The 21,654-nt window shown below is 40.8% G+C and overlaps 2 protein-coding genes across 2 annotated transcripts in view; one reads left to right on the top strand and one right to left on the bottom strand.

The window, feature by feature from the left end:
- Positions 1–10,803, top strand: part of UGT8 (UDP glycosyltransferase 8) — a 77,179-nt gene extending 66,376 nt beyond the window's left edge. The window contains exons 4-6 of the mRNA XM_090036655.1: positions 3,062–3,138; positions 4,640–4,859; positions 8,541–10,803. Of these exons, the coding sequence (XP_089892781.1) occupies positions 3,062–3,138; positions 4,640–4,859; positions 8,541–8,904 (661 nt within the window). The 3' untranslated portion in view covers positions 8,905–10,803. The remainder of the gene's footprint in view (positions 1–3,061; positions 3,139–4,639; positions 4,860–8,540) is intronic.
- An 8,264-nt stretch (positions 10,804–19,067) lies between these two features.
- LOC149870673 (uncharacterized) overlaps positions 19,068–21,654 on the bottom strand; it is a 57,927-nt gene continuing 55,340 nt past the window's right edge. Inside the window, exons 10-11 of the mRNA XM_090034739.1 lie at positions 20,547–20,723; positions 19,068–19,362 (exon numbers count right to left, since the gene is read on the bottom strand). Coding sequence (XP_089890865.1) covers positions 19,358–19,362; positions 20,547–20,723 — 182 coding nt within the window. The 3' untranslated portion in view covers positions 19,068–19,357. The remainder of the gene's footprint in view (positions 19,363–20,546; positions 20,724–21,654) is intronic.

Below are 21,654 nucleotides of genomic sequence, written 5' to 3'. Positions count from 1 at the left end.
CTGCTCCTCTAGAAAGATTATTTAAATATCCCAGTGCTTCCTGAGAAATAACATCTTTCCTATTTCAAACAGTGCACGTCAGCAGCATTAGAATAGGTTTAACACATTCTAAAGGTTTTCCCATCACCACTGGGTTTTCCATCAGTCCACCCACTAAAACAAGTAGAGTTTCAGGACTTGTCTCACTCCTGAATTTGAGGTGCCTTCTTACTCCTCCCTCTTCTCACTACTAGCTGTTTGCTGCAAAAAGGTGTTTATACTCTTCATTCTTCCCAAAATCACTCTCTGCCTGGAAGGAGTTGATATACCGTATTACATTCCTCTTAACCAAGGGGGGGTCAAACTCGTCTAGCTCCACGGGTTGCATGAGTGACATGGAGCCTGGACCGCTCCCTCCATCCTTCCCCCTAGTGTCAGATCCAGCACCCACTCTGGCCACTGTGGGATCTGCGTTTCCATGTGGCCAGCATCCCAGAGTGGCTGGGGTGGGCACTGTTTGCAGTGTAGAAATCAGAGTGTCTAGAATGGACGCTGGGGTGGCATAGTCAGGCCAGGGCAGACATCATACATAGCACAGATCCCAGATTGATGGGAGCAGGCATCATGTTACATGCAGTGCCTGATCTGGCTGTATTGTGCTGCCCACAGTGACCTTTCTGGCTGCTCTGGGATCTGTACTGTACAAGACAACCCCAGTAGCCAGTGCACAACTGTGTTGCACGAGCAGGTGCCTGCCTTAGCCGGTTGAGGACTATGGCACCATGTACAGCACTGGTCCTGGACCAGCTGAAGCAGGCACCATGTGAGGTACATATCCAGGAGTGCCTGGGGCAGGCATCTCATGCAGGACAGTTTACAGAGGGTGCCATATGTGGTGCCTGTCCCATGCCCTATTCACGGGGCTGGTTTAGGTCAGTTCAAACCCAAGGACAGTACTGGAGACCAGATAATAGGGCTCTTCAGGCTGAATCCATCCCAGGGACCGTATATTTGATACCCCTGTCTTAACCAATTGTAACCAAAATAATTTTGGGTAAGATTCATATAATTTTATATTGAAATATGTTGGTTGACAATTCAGGGATAAACCTAGGCATAAAATTATGGTTCACAAATCTCCGTGGAGATGTGCTTGTTATGTGTTTTCAAACATTATTAGACAGAAAACTGGGTTTTTGACGAAATTTATTGTGTCTGAAGAGAGCATGCTTTCTATAGCAGATACTAAGTTTTAATTGAAATACCTTACTGTTTTTAAGATCATGTTTTAATTGTTATAATCATTTTCCCTGGAAAATGTATATGAGAATAATTCAACAAAATTTTACATGGGAAAAATTTTTATAAAGCATTTCCTGAGCAGCTTGGCTTACAAACAAATCTCTCAAAAGGCTTTCAGCTCTATAGTGCAAATATCTGTCAATAAATTTTCCTTTTGGGGAGATAAAGAGATGAATAACTAGAAGAATACTTTATTGTTAACTGGTTTGTCATAACTTCCACATTTCTTATCACTACCTCTTTTCTATCAGGTTTTTTTAACCTCATCTTCCCTGTAGCTGAGAGATTGTCTTCCCCTCTCTTGGAGTGGGAGTGATGAGTCAGTATTTCAAAAAAAACCAGGAGCTTTTTTTTAGTCACCTGAGTGACTTGATATTTAGAAAGGTAAAACAGTTAGGTGTTCATTGACTTTAGAGGGAGTTGCTGAACGTTCAGCAATTTAAAAAAGTAGGATAGCTTATTTGTTGTTTAAGTATGAATTTAGGAGCCTAACCTCATGAGAAGTTTGAATATATTGCCCCGGTCTTTATGTTCTTTTGATCAGTCACCTTTGGAAGTCTATTTCTGGCTAAAGAGCAGGTGGACTGTTTCCTTTATAATTAACATTTATAAGTCATTTTAAGTGGAAATCCATTTCTGCTTGTCTTCCTTTTTTCTGTTGTCTAATGGAGGAAGAGAAGTATAACAAATTAAAATTTTATGAGGTAAATTTCCCTTATTATTCCTCCATAAAGTTATAGTCAAAGATTGTGACTTTTTTTACATTATATAATTTAGAGATAAATAGCACAGCATTAAAAAAAATTACGTGTGTAGTGTAATTTAATTCTAAAACAACATATACATTATTTTACTGGTAATATGTGGATGTTTATTACACAAAGCAAAAACTATATTCTTTGAGCCAAAGAGCCTTAACCCATTACGTGGTTGTTACCAAATCAACAAAGGACACCTTCACATACTTACCGTGCAGTCCTGAGCCCATCTCTCCTGTTAAATGGGTGTGACTGCCATAAATCTTTAAACATTTTCAAGACTCATTATATATATTCCTACAGACTAGAACTGTAACCCAATTGAGTTGGGGTTTCAAAGGGAGTTATGTACCTAACAACCTCAAGCTCCTTTGAAAGCAGTATTCACTGCAAACGTGGCTGCCTGAAATTATGATTCCCCCCCAGTGTCTTTACTGGTATCTTTCCTAATTAGCTGACTTAGCTCATGCTCTTCTCCTACCTCTTAACAGCATTTCCTTTTCAAATTAAATTAGTATCAGGAGATAGGTTAGACTGAAAAGCTGAGAGGTCCTCAAATGTTGAGTTACCTGTTGGCTGTTGACATGTTGATTCAGAAGTTCTTAGTAAAAGAATATAAATGATAGTAGTAATCAGAGAATGCTTATAGTGGAGCTAGGGAAATGTCCTGCTCTGCTTAAGAATAGACTTCAGCCAATCAGAATAGAAGGTTTGTATATTACACCAGTTTTGCAAAAGAACTACACACACGCATGCACACGCACACACGCTGCCAATTATAGTACAGGAAAATTGAGTAATTAAGGAATCATTCTGTAGTTTTTGGTCCGTTACTTTACAGTATTTCAGCTGTGTGGCTGAGATATTTACATTGTATGGAGATTGAATTAAGTCCTGTCTACATGGGGTGAAGATCTATTAAAAAATCAGGGACCAGTTAGTTTGATGGTATGTTTCAAGACTATCAATTTCAGAGTTCTGAGAATTCATTTTGAAATAATTCTGTCTCATGTCTAATTTAGGTTTTCAGGAAACAAACCGAAGAACTTAGGAAACAATACAAAACTTATAGAATGGCTACCGCAAAATGACCTCCTTGGTGAGTACACAGTGGAGTAACCTGAATCTTTTTAGTCAGGATGTGTACAGTTCAGACACTTAACACTGTTTTACTGTAAAATCAGTTATTTAAAACAGCAGGATGAAGCATCTTCTTGGGAAGGTGAAGTCCTGGGTTCCAGTCCCTGATTAGGCAGTCATTGGTTATAACCCTGCATCAGTGACTGGAAAGTAGATTTCCTTACAGTCTTGCTTGCTGTCTTCCTAGCCCTATAACACTGGAAATCTTGTCTGTCCAGTAGTTTACCTTGAATAGAGGTGAGAGTGGGGGGTCAAGAGTGTACCACCCAGCCTGTCCTAGAGTATGGTGGTTATGACACACCATCCTTAATCAGGCTGAGAATGGCCTACAGCCCATTTTTTGGATCATGTTCTAACATCTAGGCTGTTCTGTAAGACCAGGTAACACCATCACCAGCCATTCATTTAAAGAAAAGAGTCAGTTATTCAAATATCCACACATGAAGGATAAACTTAGGTTCCTAATTCCATATAGACATTTAACTCAAGACTGCAAGTAGGAGACTGTTGGCACATCTACATGTTGCTGCAATTTAGTAGTTTGTTTTGGAAATACTAAAGTGTGGTGCAGAACAGGCAGTTATTGCACCATGCACATGGCGCCTGGGTAGATTTTGCCACTACATTGCCCTAGCGGCGCGCTATACATGTGATGGCTAAATTGCTGTAGCTCACTGTACAGCAACATACCATGTTGCTATGTCACTGTAGGGCAACATGTAGACATGCCCTGTATGTCTGAAACAGAAGCAGGATTTTTGAAACGTCTGCCTCTTCAGCATTCCTGTTGGTTAGGCAGTTCCCTGCTCATATTTCTAGTGACTTAGCTATCTGCATTTCAAATGTGCGGAAATTAATTGACTAATATGGGGTTGAGTCTGACTTTACTACTAGAGCTTGGCACCATTTGATAAAATAATATTACAGTTAGACCATGCCATCCCAAAGTAAGCCCCATAAGAGAAAAGAAGAGTCCACAGTGATGTCATTAAATTTCTAAGAGTCATTAGGAGTAAAAATAGTATCCCCAGTGTATTTAAAATGGTGTACCCATGGTAGTAATCAACACTAGCCAGCCAACAGTAGATGCTTTATATCAGTTTTTTTAACCATTAATGTAAAATGATATTTTTGTGTTGTTGATATACCTTATCTTGTATATTAGATTATGAGATAATAGAGAACATGTATTACAAAATACCTCTGACCTCGATTTAAGAAGATGCTTAGGCATATGTTTACCTAGTTTGAGCAACTAAATATACCTTCTTTAATCAAAGCAATGGAAAGTTGACACTTGTCAGGACATATTTAGTAAAATAGTTCCTATTGGTTTTCACATTAGATTAGCAGAAGCTGAATGAAATAATTGGCCTTTTACATTTCTAGCTTCAATGACTATAATATACTCATGTATGTAAAGCATTTTCTTTCCTTTACCTCACTGTTCTCCTATTTAGGTCATGCTAACATTAAAGCCTTCCTTAGTCATGGTGGTTTGAACAGTATTTTTGAAACCATGTACCACGGAGTGCCCGTGGTAGGAATTCCCCTTTTTGGAGACCATTATGATACTATGACCCGCGTGCAGGCCAAAGGCATGGGAATATTATTAAACTGGAACACAATAACTGAGGGTGAATTGTATGAAGCTCTTGTGAAAGTCATTAATGATCCCAGGTATGGAATTGTTTTTCTCTAATTTGTAACTGTGTGTTAAATGTTTACAAAAATATATTTGTGCATTAAAATATTTATGCAAATCAAGATTTGTATGCACAATTGAGTACAAATAATACAGTCTTTTGGTGCATCCCCACAAGTGGGAATGTGCGTTTCCCCAGGGACAAGTAGCAAAGGTACACTGTGCCCCAGGTGGGGTAAGGGAAGCAGAGGCCAGCAACTGTGCTGGCCCCAGCAGCCTTACTTGGGGTCCTGGGGGCCTCTGGGAGCTGCAAGTGCAGCACTCCTGTAGGAGGGAGTCTGGCCAGAAGCCAGAGTATGGCTTCAGCTGGCCAAGCTCTGGTTTTGGGTGGCACGCATTGCCGCCATGTGCACCACCCCACTTTTTTTAGGCATGGGTTTTTTTGATCCCGGCATTTCCTGGGGTCAAACCTCCCCATCAGCTGGAATATTCACATTTTACAGTTTATTAGTCCCATGCTATAAATAAAAAAAATAGATATGAAGAAGGACTCTGCCCATCTTAGTTTCATAGTTTCCAGGGTTGGAAGGGACCTGAGCAGATCATCTAGTCCGACCCCCTGCCATGGCAGGAAAGACTACTGGGGTCAGACGACCCCAGCAAGGTGTTCATCTAACCTCCTCTTAAACAACCCCAGGGTAGGAGCCTGCACCACATCTCTTGGAAGTTGGTTCTAGACCCTAGCCGCCCTGACTGTGAAGTAGCGCCTCATGATATCTAGCCTAAACCTACCCTTTGCCAGCTTGTGACCGTTATTCCTGGTGACTCCTGGCAGTGCTTGGGGGAACAGTGACTCCCCCAATGCCCGCTGATCCCCCCTGACTAGTTTATAACAGGCCACAAGATCACCCCTCAGCCTTCTCTTATGGAGGCTGAACAGGTTCAGGTCCCGTAGCCTCTCCTCATAGGGCCTGCCCTGTTGTCCCCTGATCATACGAGTGGCCCTCCTCTGGACCCTCTTCATGCTGTCGACATCCCTCTTGAAGTGTGGTGCCCAGAACTGGACGCAATACTCCAGCTGTGGCCTGACCAGTGCCGCATAGAGGCGGAGGATCACCTCGTTGGACCAGCTTGAGATGCATCTGTGGATGCATGCCAAGGTGCGGTTGGCCTTCCTAACTGTCTCCCCACACTGCTGGCCCATGTTCATCTTGGAGTCAATGATGCCCCCAGATCCCTTTCCGCCTCCGTGCTGGCAAGAGGGGAGTTCCCTAACCTGTAGGTATGGTGCCATCTTGTCTTTAAATCCAGTAGCTTGGTTTTAAGGGTTTTATTTTGGTTTTTGTTCCCCCGCCCATCCTAACAGGTAATTTATCTTGGCTGGGCTAGGTGGGTTATGAAGGTTTTTCAGTTAAGTATTTGTATCACAAAAAAAGATTATGAATCTGTGGGCTCAAGTGTGCATCAGAATTCAGCAAAAGTTTTGATTTATGAATTGGATTTCATGATAGCATGGCTGGACCTCATGTTGTGGTCATTTTTTTTCATATGCAGATATTAATCACTTCGTTCTGCCCATCTTGGTCTAGTATCTGGAGTTCTTGTTTATCTGGTAGTTATAGGATAAGGCTAATTAGTTGAATTTTCCTCTAAATCTGGCAATAACTATCCAGACACTCTGGATAAGGTATCTATTCTGGGGCATGCAATGACAGAAAGAGAACAGAAAGGGATTTCAGCATTGGCAGGTTGGAGACTGAATAGTTTGACAGGTAATGCACTATTCAGTATGAACATGAAGGGCAAAATACCTAGGATCCAATGATACGATTACCTGACCTAGATATAGGTAAAATATCAGGGTGACATGAATGTGATATAGTAGCCAAAGCCTGCTCTGTTTTCTTGTGCGTGGAGGGAATGTGTTGTTCCTATTGAGTTTTATAGACCAACATTCTAAGATTCACTGGCTGAATCAGACCTAGTCTCTCTCTGCTACATTGTCTGAAGATTTGCCAATAATGGGGATGAGGTAAAGGGGCCTGATGGCTCCCTAGTCACAGAAGAATGTAGAAATGTTTTTAAGATTTTAGAAACTTTGTATGTGACAGATAGTGAGACTTGAACCCAAAGCATGTGGCTTGTGTCATGATCTTGTAGTAAAGGAAGTTACACCAGTATGTGGGCTTGCAGAAAGGACCTTGGAGAAGTTACCATCTCTGATAATAAATTACTGTCAGCTGTCAGTGAACAAAAGCAGCTTGCCTGTGTAGCCTTTGACTGTGTGATTAATATCATCTGCCTCACAATAGCACTGCCATGGGTAATAATTCATGTTCTTAGGAAGCATTCTTGGGTTTACACCATAGCTAATGTAAGGAAAATCAGACTAGAGAAGTACTAAATGCCTCCTGTTCAATAGTGTTCAATAATATTAAAGTGTTAGAGAAGGAGTGGTTGTATTTTAGATCATAGTCCAAAATCAGCCTTGTCATTTGTAGTACATAATCTCTGTAAATTAAGTAGTTGAAAGTTGCAGCTGGTTGTCTAGGGCATTATACTGTAGGAGTTTTTAGACTACACCAGAGTAGGGTTTACTGAATTGATGGGACAAGGTTTGTAGGCAGTCTTTGACTTCTTACCTCAGATTGTGAATCATAAAATTCCCCAGCTATTTTTCCCTTTAATTAAAATCTTGTTACTATCAGCTAATTTATTTGGTCATAGCTTTGTTCTATCCTAAAAGAATAAAAGTCCTATTAGTAATATCCTTGTCCTGCAACAGAAAGCAGAAAAAAGTCTCCTATGATCAGGTGACTGGGATGTTCTTTTCCTTAAAACTAAAAGTTGGCATCCATGTCCCAAAAGGAAAGATTTGGTGCGTTATATAATATAAAAAGCTGTCCTGTTCAAACTACATTAGTGATAGTGAAACATCACTTTACAAGAGTATGTCTCGACAGGAGTATAAATGAACAGTGTATTGCACCTGAATACAGGAAACCCTCGTTATTTGTGGGTTTGGCATTTGCGGTTTCAGATATTCATGAATGCCGAACCCACATTTTAAATACACCTTTTACACTTTCGGGGGAGCTCTGTGCTTGCTGCCAGCAAGCTCCTGCTGCCACCGCCAGGCTCCCACCATTGCCGCTGGAGCTGTGCCCTTCCCCCTGCCCCCCAAGCTGCTGAGGGCAATGCGTTCATGAATGCAGTGCCTTATTTGCGGATTTCACCATTTGTGGGAGATATGAGAATGTATCCCCGCAAATGGCGAGGGTCGCCTGTATGTGTATCCTAGAAAAGAAAAGGTTTATTTTTATGTGTTGACTTACAGAGGGAGGAAGAAACATCTCCAGTGTGATGCACTTAATATTCCGTATGAAATTTAGCCCATACTGCAGGCCAGCACAAGACCTGTGTGTCATTTTAGAACCCTCTTCACAGAGGTAAACATTGCTATATCAGTGGACACACATGCATTCTTAATATCCATTTTTTCATGCTTTTTACTGTTACCTTGAAGAGGATTTACCATGTTGTATGAGGGCTCCTGAAACAGCTGCAACTGCTACTCTTTGTCATTCTCAGTTATATGACTTACGCAAAAATGTCCCGTGCTGTTCAGATATGTACAAAGAGCTATGGGGACATTTAAGACTGAAAGCTAGGTAATGTTCTTAATTTGTCACTTGATTTGTCTCTTTCCCACACAGCTACAAACAACGGGCCAAGAAGCTGTCTGAAATTCACAGAGACCAACCTGGGCATCCTGTTAATCGGACAGTATACTGGATTAACTACATCCTCCGGCACAACGGAGCACAGCATCTGCGTGCGGCTGTTTACAGCCTGTCTTCATATCAGTATTTCTTACTGGATATCACCGTTGTTGTATTACTTGGTGCTGCCTTATTTTATTACATTTTGGCCAGGATTGCAAAGTTTATTCACAAAAAGAGCAAACATCTTTGGTCACGTGATGAACATAGTACCATTAATGGACATTACCAAAATGGGATCCCAAATGGCAAATATAGAAGAAATGGCCACATTAAACACGAAAAAAAGGTGAAATGAGCCAACCGTCTATGTACAGTAGTAACGAATCAGATCCATAATTGAATTTTATCGCTGTAACTTAGTCTAACAACTACTTAAAATAAAACCTCAATAAACAGTTCTAACTCTCCCCTACAACATGTAATCTTATGTGATGGAATTCTACAGAACTAAGAAAAGTCTTAAAGCAAAAAAAAAGCACAACCTAAAATAGAAAATGTATTATATTCTTAATACTGATGCAGAGAGGTTATTTTGGCACTGATGTTTTTAGAAGCCTTAATTCTCCAAAGTAATTCAATGACCATATTTATGATTTCTCAGTTTTTATATCTGAATGTGTGTGTCCCAGATAAGGAAAGGTTTCTTTTTTACGCGCAAAGTTTTCCTTTTTTGTAATATATCCATCTGTTAGCTTAACGTATTTTAGAGCTAGCTCTGTGTTATATTGGTTGAAAGTTTGACATGTTTATAAGAATGATGTTTAAATAAAGTAATTTTTACCAGTGGTTGACACACAGCAATTAACAAGTTGCAGATTGAGAAAGCAGCCATAGAAAAGAACACTCTCAAAAATGAGCACTGAAGAAAAATGGTAAAAATTGCATTTTTTTTCTTTACTAGACCTCTTTTCTCTGACTGTGCTTTAGAGAAAAGGATGAGAGAGCATACAGCAAGTTGTCATTTCGTATTTATTTACATTTTTTGTGTTGCCTAAATTATTTATGTTCTCCATAAAAAAAAAAGAATGCAATTTAAGCTTTTGTGCTTTTTTCCCCCATGAGTAATATGTCTATGTGGGTAAAATTATAATTAAGAAATACATAATTAATTCATAAAACAGAAAAAATATCAGCCTTGAGCTCAGTCTAGAAGGTTTTACTTCAGCCTTGGAGTAATTCAGAATCAAACCATTATTTGGGGTTTGTTGAAAAAAAAGTTGAATGTCTTTCCTGTGAATTATTATTATGTTATTATTAAGTTTTTTCTAAATCACAATGTTATCGATGTTCTCTTTCAATAGTTAAAACTGGAAAAATATTACCTTATACTGGTCTGGGCCACACAATCCATGTTACATAGTTGCCAACATATAATTCTCTGAAAGTGGGATGGAAGCTATTCTCTGGGTTGGTAACCAATCTATACTTAGAGGTTTGATATCATGCATGACATTAAACCTAGCAAACTGAGTGTAAAGTTCACAGAGATTGCCTCTTCCTTTCCCCGCTATGGTCCCTCCCCACAACAATCTCTTTCAATCATTGTAGCTGACATGGGACTTTTATTGTTTTCAAATTGAGGGTGGTGATGCAGAGCAATGGGCATAAAATCATAACTGCCCTGCTGAACCAGAGTTGGCAACTATGAGCTTATTTCCATGTCATTCTGTTTACTTGGAATTTGCACTACACATGTTGTGAGTGTATGCTTTATTTATTTGTAGTTTGAAATCCCATGTCTGGAAGAGAAAAGAAAGATACCCATTTATCTAGTGTTATTCACTAACATGGGAGAAGTTGTGATAATTACAGAAGGCTGAGATCATCTTCATACACAGTGATGTAATACTTCATTATTATTCCATCAGGAGCCTCTATCCTATAGCAATAAATAACATTACAAATATGTTTCTAATGTACAGTACAGATATTAGTACTGCTTTCTGAATACTTGAAGAATATGGTATTATAAATAAGCCCGTTAGTTATATTTTTTTACAATCCTATCAGTTTGTGGCAACTAAAGGAACATATAGAGGCGATGAGTGGTGGAATGTTAACAGGACTTAGAGTGTATGAATGGGTTGGTTTTAATGTTTTTTGGCATTGAAGAAGGTACAAAAGCACTGACCGGATGATTAAGCATAATTTAATCTCCACTGTGATAAAACTTAAGCAATAAACATGGATTTAATAGAGAAAATCTGTTGTTGCAAGTACATTTTTATTCAAATGTGTGATATTTTTGTTTATGCACTTTAACCAACACAAAATGTGTAGGTGTATATATACATATGTTTAACTATGCATATGTTGTACCATACAGTATATGCTCTCTTTCTCTCTCACATAGTTTGCTTTGAAACCAAATATTATTATATTTTGTGGTCCTTTTATTCTTTTTAGTGAAAGCGTTGTTGACAAAGATTATAGCAGTGACTTCCACTCAATCCTTTGCCAGATTAAAAAGTGAGGGAGTTTAAGATTTTCTAACAGTTAATACTAAACTCTCCAATAAAATATAGTTCACAATAAGCTGTTTTTTGTGAAGCAATGTCTGTAAGTATAGGTAAACTGATACATTGGTCCGATACCAGATCAACACCGATATAAACAAAATTGTCTGTATTGGAAATCGGCTTGATGTGGCTGATAATTTGGCCAATAAATAGCTAATGCATGTACACAGCCACAGCACAGTATGCAGGTGGTGAGGAGCACAGCCTGGCAGCTTGGAGAACTGCGTCCATCTGGTAGGTCTGGTGTGGTGGAAGGGGAGGGGGGAGGGAAGGGGCATGGGGACACAGATCAAGGCCCCTGTGGTGAAGGAGGGAGTGGGGCTCAGGCACTGCCTAGTTGGGGTGGGGCAGGGTGTGGAATGGAGCAGTGGCTCCTCCAGGGGGTGTGGGAGGGGCAGCTCCTGCCACTGCGAACACCCCAGAAGGGCATGGGGGGACATGTGCCCTTGGATCTGTGAAGGGCAGGGTGGCTGCCACTGTGGGTTGGGACCAGAGCTGTGCCAGGTTCTTCCCAGCAGGGGCTAGGCCGGGGTGTGCTCAGAGCAGGTGGCCCTGGGAAAGTGGGTTGAGGGGGGCTATGGCAAAAATTGAGTAGCTGCAGCTCCCCCAACCCCCTCTCAGTGTTGCCATTGCCCACCCTGAGTGCAGCCCAGGCCAGGCCCTGCCAAGAAAAGCCTGGCACCACTCTAGCCCCAGACCACAGCTGCAGCCTGCCCCACGGAGGTCGAGGTGGCACACGCCCCCTCTCCGCCATGCCTTCTTGGGGTGCATGCAGTAGCAGAAGCCATCCCTGCGCCCCACCACATAAGCTGCAGCTCCTTCCCATGCCCTGCCTTTCCCCAGCTAGGCAGCACCTGCCTTAGCCCAGTCCCTCCCTTACCACAGGGACCTTGATCTTCCCCACGCCTTCCCCCTTCCCTTCCACTACAACAGACTTACAAGCTGCATGCAGCTCTTCAAGCTGCCCAGCTGCATATGGGAAATCAGATATTGTATTGGAAATCAGATATGGTATTGGCTGATAACGCCTTCTTAAAAATCTGCTATTGGTATCACCTCAAAAATCTATATCTGTGCACCCCTATCTATAAGTGGTTATATCTGGGCATCTCTAGAGACTACTAACATACAGAATATTAGATCAAATATGTGATTTTTAAATAGCAAAGCTGTCATTTATGAGCCTATTCTAATCTAGTATATTGTGGAAATATACATACTTTATGCATTTTTATACCAAACTGCTTTTAGAAAGGTTGCTTTTTAGCTTGTCTTTGGCATTCAATAGGACACTTAAATTATAGAATTAGTAAAATACAGATATTGCTGGGATGCTGATTGCTTTAAGTACAAAAGGCCTGAATTTTCTACTCGCTTGAACATTGAGTAGTCATTTATAGCCATAGAAGTAGTTAAATACATTTTACACTCGCTTTCCATTAGACTGAGGAGAATTTCTATTTGGTAGCCTGCTACTTTTCTTGTGCAGGTATAAATAACAAAACAAAATTATTTTTTCCTTTATATGCATAAATGGCAGTTATAGAGTTACATAACTGCTAGTTTTGTCACTAACACAGTGTGTGGAAGTATGTGCACTAGGCTGTGCTGTGGCTTGGAAGGTGTATGGTTTTATGTGAGCATGTCCTAGGCAAGGAGAAATCACAAAATTATACCCAACAAAAACCACAATGTTAGTACTGGAGGAGGATGAGGAGGGCTCTCCCATGTTTTAGCCCAAGACCACAAGGCCACAGGTTAAGCATAATCTAGTCCCCTCTGCAGTCCTCTTCTTGAAGCTGAACCAATGTATAATAATATTCAGTGGATGGTATGGGTGGAGAACAGTTTTGCCCCATGCGGTGCAAGAATCCTGATTAGAATCCAGGGTCCCCTTTACCTCCAAAGCAGCATTCAACTCACTGAGGTCTGCTTTTGTTCCCTCCTCCCTGGCTTTACATATCTCCTTGTCTTGGCAGTTCAAGGATCCAGCTTCAGAAGGAATACTGGATAATGCCTAACCTGCTGTTTGCTGATTATAGCACAATGCTCAGAAGGTGGTGAAATGTAGGTTCAAATCCTTTCTGCCAGAACTCTTTATACATGTTAATTATACCGTCAATTGTTAAAAAACAAAAAATTAAATCTTTTCATCACCGTAGACTCCTCAGGGGAGTGATATAACCACTAGGCTGGGCTTCAAACTCAGGCCACCCTCTTCCTGAGTGCTCTAACCACTAGGCTATTAGATCTAGTGCACAGTACTAGCTGTATTTTGTAATGAACTATGTGTACACTCTCAGGATCAAGTACTTCCTAGGCATGATCTATGGCCACTTAAGGAATTGGGCAGTTAGATGGATTTTAGAAGCCACTGAACATGAGAGCATACACGATAATCGAGTCTAGGTGTCTTGGTATTTTTTCAGCTAAAATCTACATGCCTAAAAAGCTTTGTGGTTTTGGAACAGGATTGACCTGGATTGCTCTTTCTGGATTAGGCACAATGATACTATGATGATTTGGATGTGGTCCGAGGTGCCCCCAACTGCCATATACTTCAGGATTGAGCTGAGTAGACTCGGCACCTTCGATGTCAAGAAGAGGCATTTGAAAAAAGTCATTCCAATTTTTAGAGTTGTTCCCCACATAAGCAATAATCTCCTTTTTAAGCACAGACCTATCCTGATCATCTTATATTTGTGTATTTGATGTAATCCTATATTCCCATAGTTTTGCATTTGGGTTTTCATCAAGTCAATTGCCAGCTTCATATGAGCTTTAAGAGGGATTTCAGATGTTCCCACATTTGGCCACATTCTAAATATCTATATAAACAAGAACCTACCTTTTACTCGATAGCTGGTTGGAAGTACAAATGCAGGTCAAATATTCCATGTGTATATTTTGTAATAATTTGTAATTATTTAGGCCTTTCAGTGCCTTTGAAAATCTTAGCTTTACAGGAATGTATCTACGTCAAGTAGATCCTAGACTGAATCATCTGCTTAACCTGTGACTGTTTAGAAACTATCCCTTAGATTTTAGGGAAAAAATGATATTAAATCTGTATTACATTTAGGGAAAAGACAACTTTGCACTTTTACTTGTTTTAAAATTTTACAGAAGTAAGAAAAAAACCCTCAGGCACATAATATGTCTGAATTGTATATTAGCCTGGCTTTGATATTTGGACATACAAATTATATTTATTAATTAATTAATTGGGAGCTGGCTACCCAAGAACCATTATCTTTTTTTCTCTTTTGATTGGCCATTATGGCAGGTATTACTATTATAATTGCTATTATCAACAGTAATGTTTAAAGCAAATAAACTTCATTTAAATTTGTTTAAAGCAAATAGACTACATTAAAAAGGGTTCCTGAGTACATGTATGCAGATTTTCTAGGTAAGTATTCTTTATTTGAATGGTTGTTTTCTGTTTAGTATCTTATCATGATCCAAATTTCAGACCCTCAATGGGGGGAGGGGGGAGTATGGGCTTGGGAGACATGCTCATCTCCCCTGGGTGTGAAGCAAGAGAGTGGGAATGAGTGAGCAGGTGGTGGAGGAGGGGGTGTAAAGATGTTTTGTGTGAATGAAGTGTTGGAAAGTACAGTTGGGATGTGGCATAGGGTTTGTTTTCCTGGGTATTATGCAAGGAAATGGGAGGGAGTGAATGGGGTGGGCTGCTTTAAAGTTTTAGGGGTGCCAACTGGGGAGTCTGATGTCTTTTTTTTTTTAATCTGGTGGTTTGTTCATCTGCTATTATAAGCCACTTCAAGCCTTTTGTGGATAGGGCAGGGCATAAATCACTATCAAGATTTCCTGTCAGTTGCTGGGTGTGTCATTTTCCATGTACCCAGTATCTTGACCCAGAAAGCTTTTTGTCCCCCTGTTTTAGAAAACATTGATTGCAGCAGTATTCCCTGAACCTATAATGGAGATAACACTCGTAATAGCCTCAGAAGAGCAATGAACCTACCAAGTCCATCTACTGTATAGGGCATGTACTATCCTTCTCAATTCAAGCATAAGGTTTATGGCAGTTGACAGCACTGAACTTTCTAGAACAGTGGTTCCCCAACTTGGGGTCATGGGATTTACAAGTTAAGAGCTTCACAGTACATCTATTAGAAAAGCTGGTCTTGTACGAAAGCTTGGAGAGAATGAGAACCACTGTTCTTGGATGTGTTCAGTTACTTGCAGGATTGGACACCTCTGCCACAATCTTGAAACTTCGTTTGAATGCAAGGACTTCTATGCCTGTAATCCCATTGGTTTGTAATGTTTTATATTAGGGATTACATTGTGCTGTGACCTGCCATTGATTTCTATGAGATTGCTAAGGATGTAAATCAGGCCTGATTTGCAACAAGTATTCAGTAGTGCAGATAATAAGTAGTCCTCCAGCTCTTTTCTATGCTGTCAAGTCCAACTCTTAAGATTTCAGTGTGTATGTGTAGGCATACATGAGTCCTGAATTTGTTTTGGTTTTTTTTTACAGACATCTAAATCCGTAAGGAACAAAATGTTACTCGATTCTGTTATGACACTGAGACATGTCAGAAGGGCAGCCTTTGGACTTGCTCCATTCTAGTAATTTGCATGGGTCCAAGGAACAGCATGGGTCCAAGGAATAAATTTTTAAAAAGTGCTTGCAGAGAGCCTTGGGGAAAAAATGTCAGTGATATTCTGAGCACCTAATTTTATGGTTCTTCAGTGACTCTGCTAGTTATATATAGGAGGAAATATACTTAACGTGATAGCCAGTCTTCTGCCTTGGATGGCAGTTGGATGCCCAACCCATGTTTCATTTAAGGAATATTACACATTTCCATATAACATGGCTTATTTTTTAGAATTGTATGAATCTAAATGTAAGCCTATGGGCCAACGAGAGGCAAAGCACTGCTTGACCTGGTACTGGCTATGGGGGATGACCTAATTGGCGACCTAGTGATTGATGGGAAGTTGGGTGACAGCGACCACGAGCTGATCACCTTCACCATCCGCCGTAAAGCTGGCAAGTCAGTCAGCAACACAGAAGTCCTTGACTTCAGAAAAGCCGACTTTGACAAGCTCAAGAGGCTAGTCGGTCAGGCCCTCAGGGACCATGACCCCAGGGAGATGGGAGTTCAAGAAGAGTGGTTGCTTCTCAAGGAAGCGATCCTCAGCGCACAAGCTAAATCTATTCCAACACGGAGGAAAGGCAGCAAGAAGGCACAGCAGCCCCCCTGGCTCTCCAGAGACCTAGCGGACCTACTGTGGCTAAAACGGAAAGCCTACAAAGGATAGAGGACGGGATTCACCTGCAAGGAGGATTACTCCACGCTGGTCCGGTCCTGCAGGGACCAAACCAGGAAAGCCAAGGCTGCAACTGAACTCCAATTAGCTTCAGGCATCAAGGACAACAAAAAGTCCTTTTTCAGGTATGTGGGGAGCCAGAGGAAAAGCAAGGGCAATGTTGGACCCCTGCTAAACCAGATGGGGCAACTGACAACTGACGCCCAGGAAAAAGCCAACCTATTAAATAGGTACTTTACGTCAGTCTTTCATCAGTCACACGGGATGCCCATGCCTGCTATGGGACAGGGAGATCCGGGTGTTGGGGATCCCCTACCCTCCATCAATGCTGACCTCGTGAAGGAACACCTTGAGAAGCTGGATACCTTCAAGTCAGCTGGCCCTGACAACCTGCACCCCAGGGTACTCAAGGAGCTGGCGAGCGTCATAGCCCAGCCCCTGGCACGGATCTTTGAAAACTCCTGGCGCTCTGGTGTAGTGCCCGAAGACTGGAAGAAGGCCAATGTGGTGCCGATCTTCAAGAAAGGGAGGAGAGTGGATCCAGCTAACTACAGGCCCATTAGCCTGACTTCTATCCTGGGGAAGATCTTAGAAAAGTTTATTAAGGAGGCCATCCTTGATGGACTGGCCCAGGCTAAGATTCTAAGGGACAGCCAGCACGGGTTTGTTGCGGGTAGGTCTTGTTTGACCAATCTCATTTCCTTCTATGACCAGGTGACCTATCACCTGGACAAGGGAGAAGAGATTGATGTCATATATCTTGACTTCAAAAAATCTTTTGATCTGGTATCCCATGATCACCTCTTGGCCAAACTGCCCAGTTGTGGCCTTGGCTCCACCACAATCCGCTGGCTGGGAAATTGGCTCCGTGGTCGGACCCAGAGGGTTGTGATTGATGGCAGTCACTCATCGTGGTGCCCTGTGACCAGTGGGGTCCCTCAAGGCTCTGTCCTGGGACCCATACTGTTCAACATCTTCATTAATGATGTGGACATTGGAGTTAGGAGTGGACTGGCCAAGTTCGCCGATGACACCAAACTTTGGGGCAAAGCATCCACACCAGAAGATAGGCGGGTGATCCAGCCTGACCTGGACAAGCTCAGCAAATGGGCAGACGAGAACCTCATGGTGTTTAACACCGAAAAATGCAAGGTTCTCCACCTTGGGAGGAAAAACCTGCAGCACCCTTATAGGCTCGGCAGTGCTACGTTGGTTAGCACTATGGAAGAAAAAGACTTGGGGGTCATCATTGACCACAAGATGAACGTGAGCCTCCAATGCGATGCTGCGGCTAGTAAAGCGACCAAAAGGCATCCATAGATGCTTCTCGAGCAAATCCCGGGACGTCATTCTCCCCTTGTACTCGGCCTTGGTGAGGCCGCAGCTGGAGTACTGCGTCCAGTTTTGGGCTCCACAATTCAAAAAGGATGTGGAGAAGCTTGAGAGAGTCCAGAGGAGAGCCACGCGCATGATCAGAGGTCAGGAAAACAGATCTTACGATGACAGGCTGAGAGCCACGGGACTCTTTAGCCTGGAAAAGCGCAGGCTCAGGGGTGATCTGATGGCCACCTATAAGTTTATCAGGGGTGACCACCAGGATCTGGGGGAACGTCTGTTCACCAGAGCGCCCCAAGAGATGACAAGGTCGAACGGTCACAAACTCCTGCAAGACCGTTTCAGGCTGGACATAAGGAAGAATTTCTTTACTGTCCGAGCCCCCAAGGTCTGGAACAGTCTGCCAGTGGAGGTGGTTCAAGCACCTACATTGAACACCTTCAAGAGTAAATTGGATGCTTATCTTGCTGGGATCCTATGACCCCAGCTGACTTCCTGCCCTTTGGGCAGGGGGCTGGACTCGATGATCTCCCGAGGTCCCTTCCGGCCCTAATGTCTATGAAATCTATCACAATACTATTAAAATACTATTATATTCATACTGTTCTAAAAAGTAAGCTGTGTTATGTGGAAAGGGCATTGCATCCCATGCCTATATAAAATATAATTACGTAGGAATCATATTATAAAACACTGAAGTGGGTCAAGTTAAACTTCCCATTAGAGATCTTTTGGGAGCAACATGAATTGGGGTGCAACAGCATTTTAAGAGTAGGTATTGCCTTGAGCAGAAAATTGAACTAAATGACTCCTTAAGGAGACTTCTAGCCCTATTTCTTTGTGATTCTACAACCTTATAATTTGATAATGACAGAATTTTAACCAGGAGCTCACAAAAATCTGAGAATCCCCTCTAAAACATCCCTGGGTACAGAGGTCAAAGTTGTCATTTGAAATGTACCAGCATGTGAAGCCACAGATGACATCTGAAATACAAATATTCTATAGAGCATTTTTTGCTACAAATCTATCCTTTGGATACCAATGAGAAGATTTAACTTTTTGTTATGTCATGTACTACTACATGGTGTATAGGGCAGAGACTAAGTTATCAGCATTAACTGTATGCCAGAGCTTTGAAAAAACTGCAACAGTAATTATATAGTATGATGAGAAAGTGGAATCAAAGAAAAAACAACCCCACATTGCAAAACAGTTTTAATAGTAAGTCAAAGGTTTCTAAATCATATTTAACCACTAATATTTTTTTCCTTCCAATTTCTCTTATGTACAACAAAACAAAATTCATTTATTCATATTAATGTTTGATTAAAATGTTAATAATTATAAAGACAGTTAAACAATTGCAGTTTCTCTCCACTGGCCATTCTATAGTAACTGACTACTGTGGTAAATAGGGAGTAAATATTTAAGGATGATCCTTTTATCTTTACACCATTAATATATCCCGTTTGAAAAAACATGAAGAAATAGAACTGCATGTGATTTTCTTTCCTATATAAAACTTTAAAAATAATCCAGAACATTGCTTGCATCTCTCCACCTTGCATTTAGTTTTCTCAGTTATTCTGTAATGAAAAGAGATTCACTGTTAGATGGAGCCACATCTTAGTACCTTTAGAAAAAAGAAGCTTAAATGATAACTTCTCTTAAAGTGATCAGGGCTAAATGTAGCTGCTGAGAATGGTTTTAATCTTCACAGACATTTGCCTTGTGACTAAGGTGATTATGTAGAACAATTAGGTATTACAAAGAAACTACTAACATTTGGAGAAGATTAAATTTCTTATAATAATGTGTTTTGGGTGCCTCATTATGAAGTAATTCCTATTTACAAGTCCTGTTCAATGTGAATTTGAGAAATTTGGCTTGGAGGATAATAATAAATAGATGTATGAACTGTGCCATAGGCAACAACAAAGAGAGATTTGCATGACTAAAACATGTTGGTATGTTGTAAGAAATAAGAACAAAAATTGGCAAGCTACATATGCATCTGTCAGGCATAATGAGGCTACTTGGAGCATGATATTGATTTTATTTAATGTCAATTCTCTTATGTTTCAGTTAATAAAACAATTAAATCCTGACAGGGGTCAGCTTTTAAGATGGGGAGGGGAATCAAAAACAAAGAGTAAGTATGCAATTATCTTTCCTCCTTATGAGTATAATTATTTTTGGATATCTACTCTGTTCTTACCTTCCTGTTTTTGCAGGTACCTAAAGAGTTGGGTTTTTTTCCAGGCAATCTAACGCTAATCTAATATTTTCTACGATGCTTGTTTTATTACGGCCATGAAAAACTCAAACAACACATTCATGAACCTGTCTTCATTTCAGTTTCTAAGATCTACTCACTTCCCTCTTGAACTGATGTCCACTACTTAATTTTCAGCCTTGTCTTTGATGATTTGCTTACATGTTCAGTAGTCTACTCAAATTCAGTTCATGGCCTTTTGTTCTCATATTAGATCTTTCTCATTATTTATACAGTCCAGTTCAAAATGCAGCTCAGAGTCACTTGACAGTCACTTATGCTGCCAGCACTATGAAATATACCACTGCCACACTCTGTCTGAGGACATTAAAATATTGCCCCCGTCTCCCCCATTCCACAATAGCTATGTTAGTACATTTCCAAGCACAGCCAAGCCCTAACTTTGTTTTCCAGAAAGAAGCAGCAGCTATGGATAGGCAGGGGAAAGAAATAGTTAAAAATAAATACATTTAGTACATTTTTTTTAGTCTTTACCTGTCAGTTCAAGGGCTTTTTTTAGTTCAAGGTATGAGTACATGCTATTTTTATCATTGTCAAATTCTTGAAGTTCCTCTCTCTGAGGTGTGTCTTCTCCCAGGACCTTTTCCATCTCACTGAATGTGAGGTATCCATTTGCATTTTTGTCAGCACCATAGAAGAAGACTTGGAGATCTATCCAAATCAAAAAGATTGATGAACGTGTAATGTTTTACATTTTGACTCAGAATAAATACCAAAATAATTAATTTGAGATTAAAACTGTAGGGGTTTCTAAAGATGCCTAGCCAATCAGGCTTTTCATATATACCTGAAAAAAGATGCCGTTAAAGTAACAGATTGTTATGCTGGTTGGGTTTTACAGACTGTAAACCGAATACGAGTCAACAGTTTACCCTTACTGCAAAACAATCCGATAATGTTCCAGGTTGATTAAAAAAAGTAACACTTGTAAGTGAAGGAAAATGATTCTTCTACTACATTCAGCTCTGATGAGGCGTCTTTTGGAGCACTGTCTTCAGCTTAGGGTGCCACTCTTCAAGAAAGACGTGGACAAATTACAGAATCCAGCAGAGACCAACAAAACTGATGTCTAAGAAACAAAGTTGGAAGAACAGGAATATTGAGTTTAGGGAACAGAAAACTGAGTGGAATTTGTAATCGTCTACAAATACCTAAAAGATAGTTATAAAAAGAATGGTGATGTTCTTTCTAAATTTCTTTGTGACATAGGGGACAGAAGCAGAAGAAGTGATGGTCTTTACTTTAGACAAGAGAAACGTAGGTTAGGATGAACTTCCCATCTATGAGAGTAGTTAAGCATATGGTGGTTAAACGGGGTACCTAGAGACGTTATAGAATCTCCATCCTTGGACAATTTTAAGACCAGATTAGATAAACCCTTGATTGAGATGGTTTAGACAGGGCTGATCCTGCCTTAAGCAGGAGGTTGGACTAAATGATCTCCTGAGGTCCCTTCCAGCCATATTTTTCTATGGTTCTATGACTCAGCCCATATAGAAGGGGTCACACTGACTTGAACAGAATTCCTCTTGGGGCTTCCAGGAAACACAGTATCTTCTCAGTCCTCTTGGGGCTTCCAGGA

Source organism: Crocodylus siamensis, chromosome 2, assembly GCF_052110815.1.
Source record: "Crocodylus siamensis isolate JL-2025a chromosome 2, ASM5211081v1, whole genome shotgun sequence".
In the NCBI taxonomy this organism is placed as follows: domain Eukaryota; kingdom Metazoa; phylum Chordata; order Crocodylia; family Crocodylidae; genus Crocodylus; species Crocodylus siamensis.
This window is presented reverse-complemented; position numbering and strand designations above follow the sequence as displayed.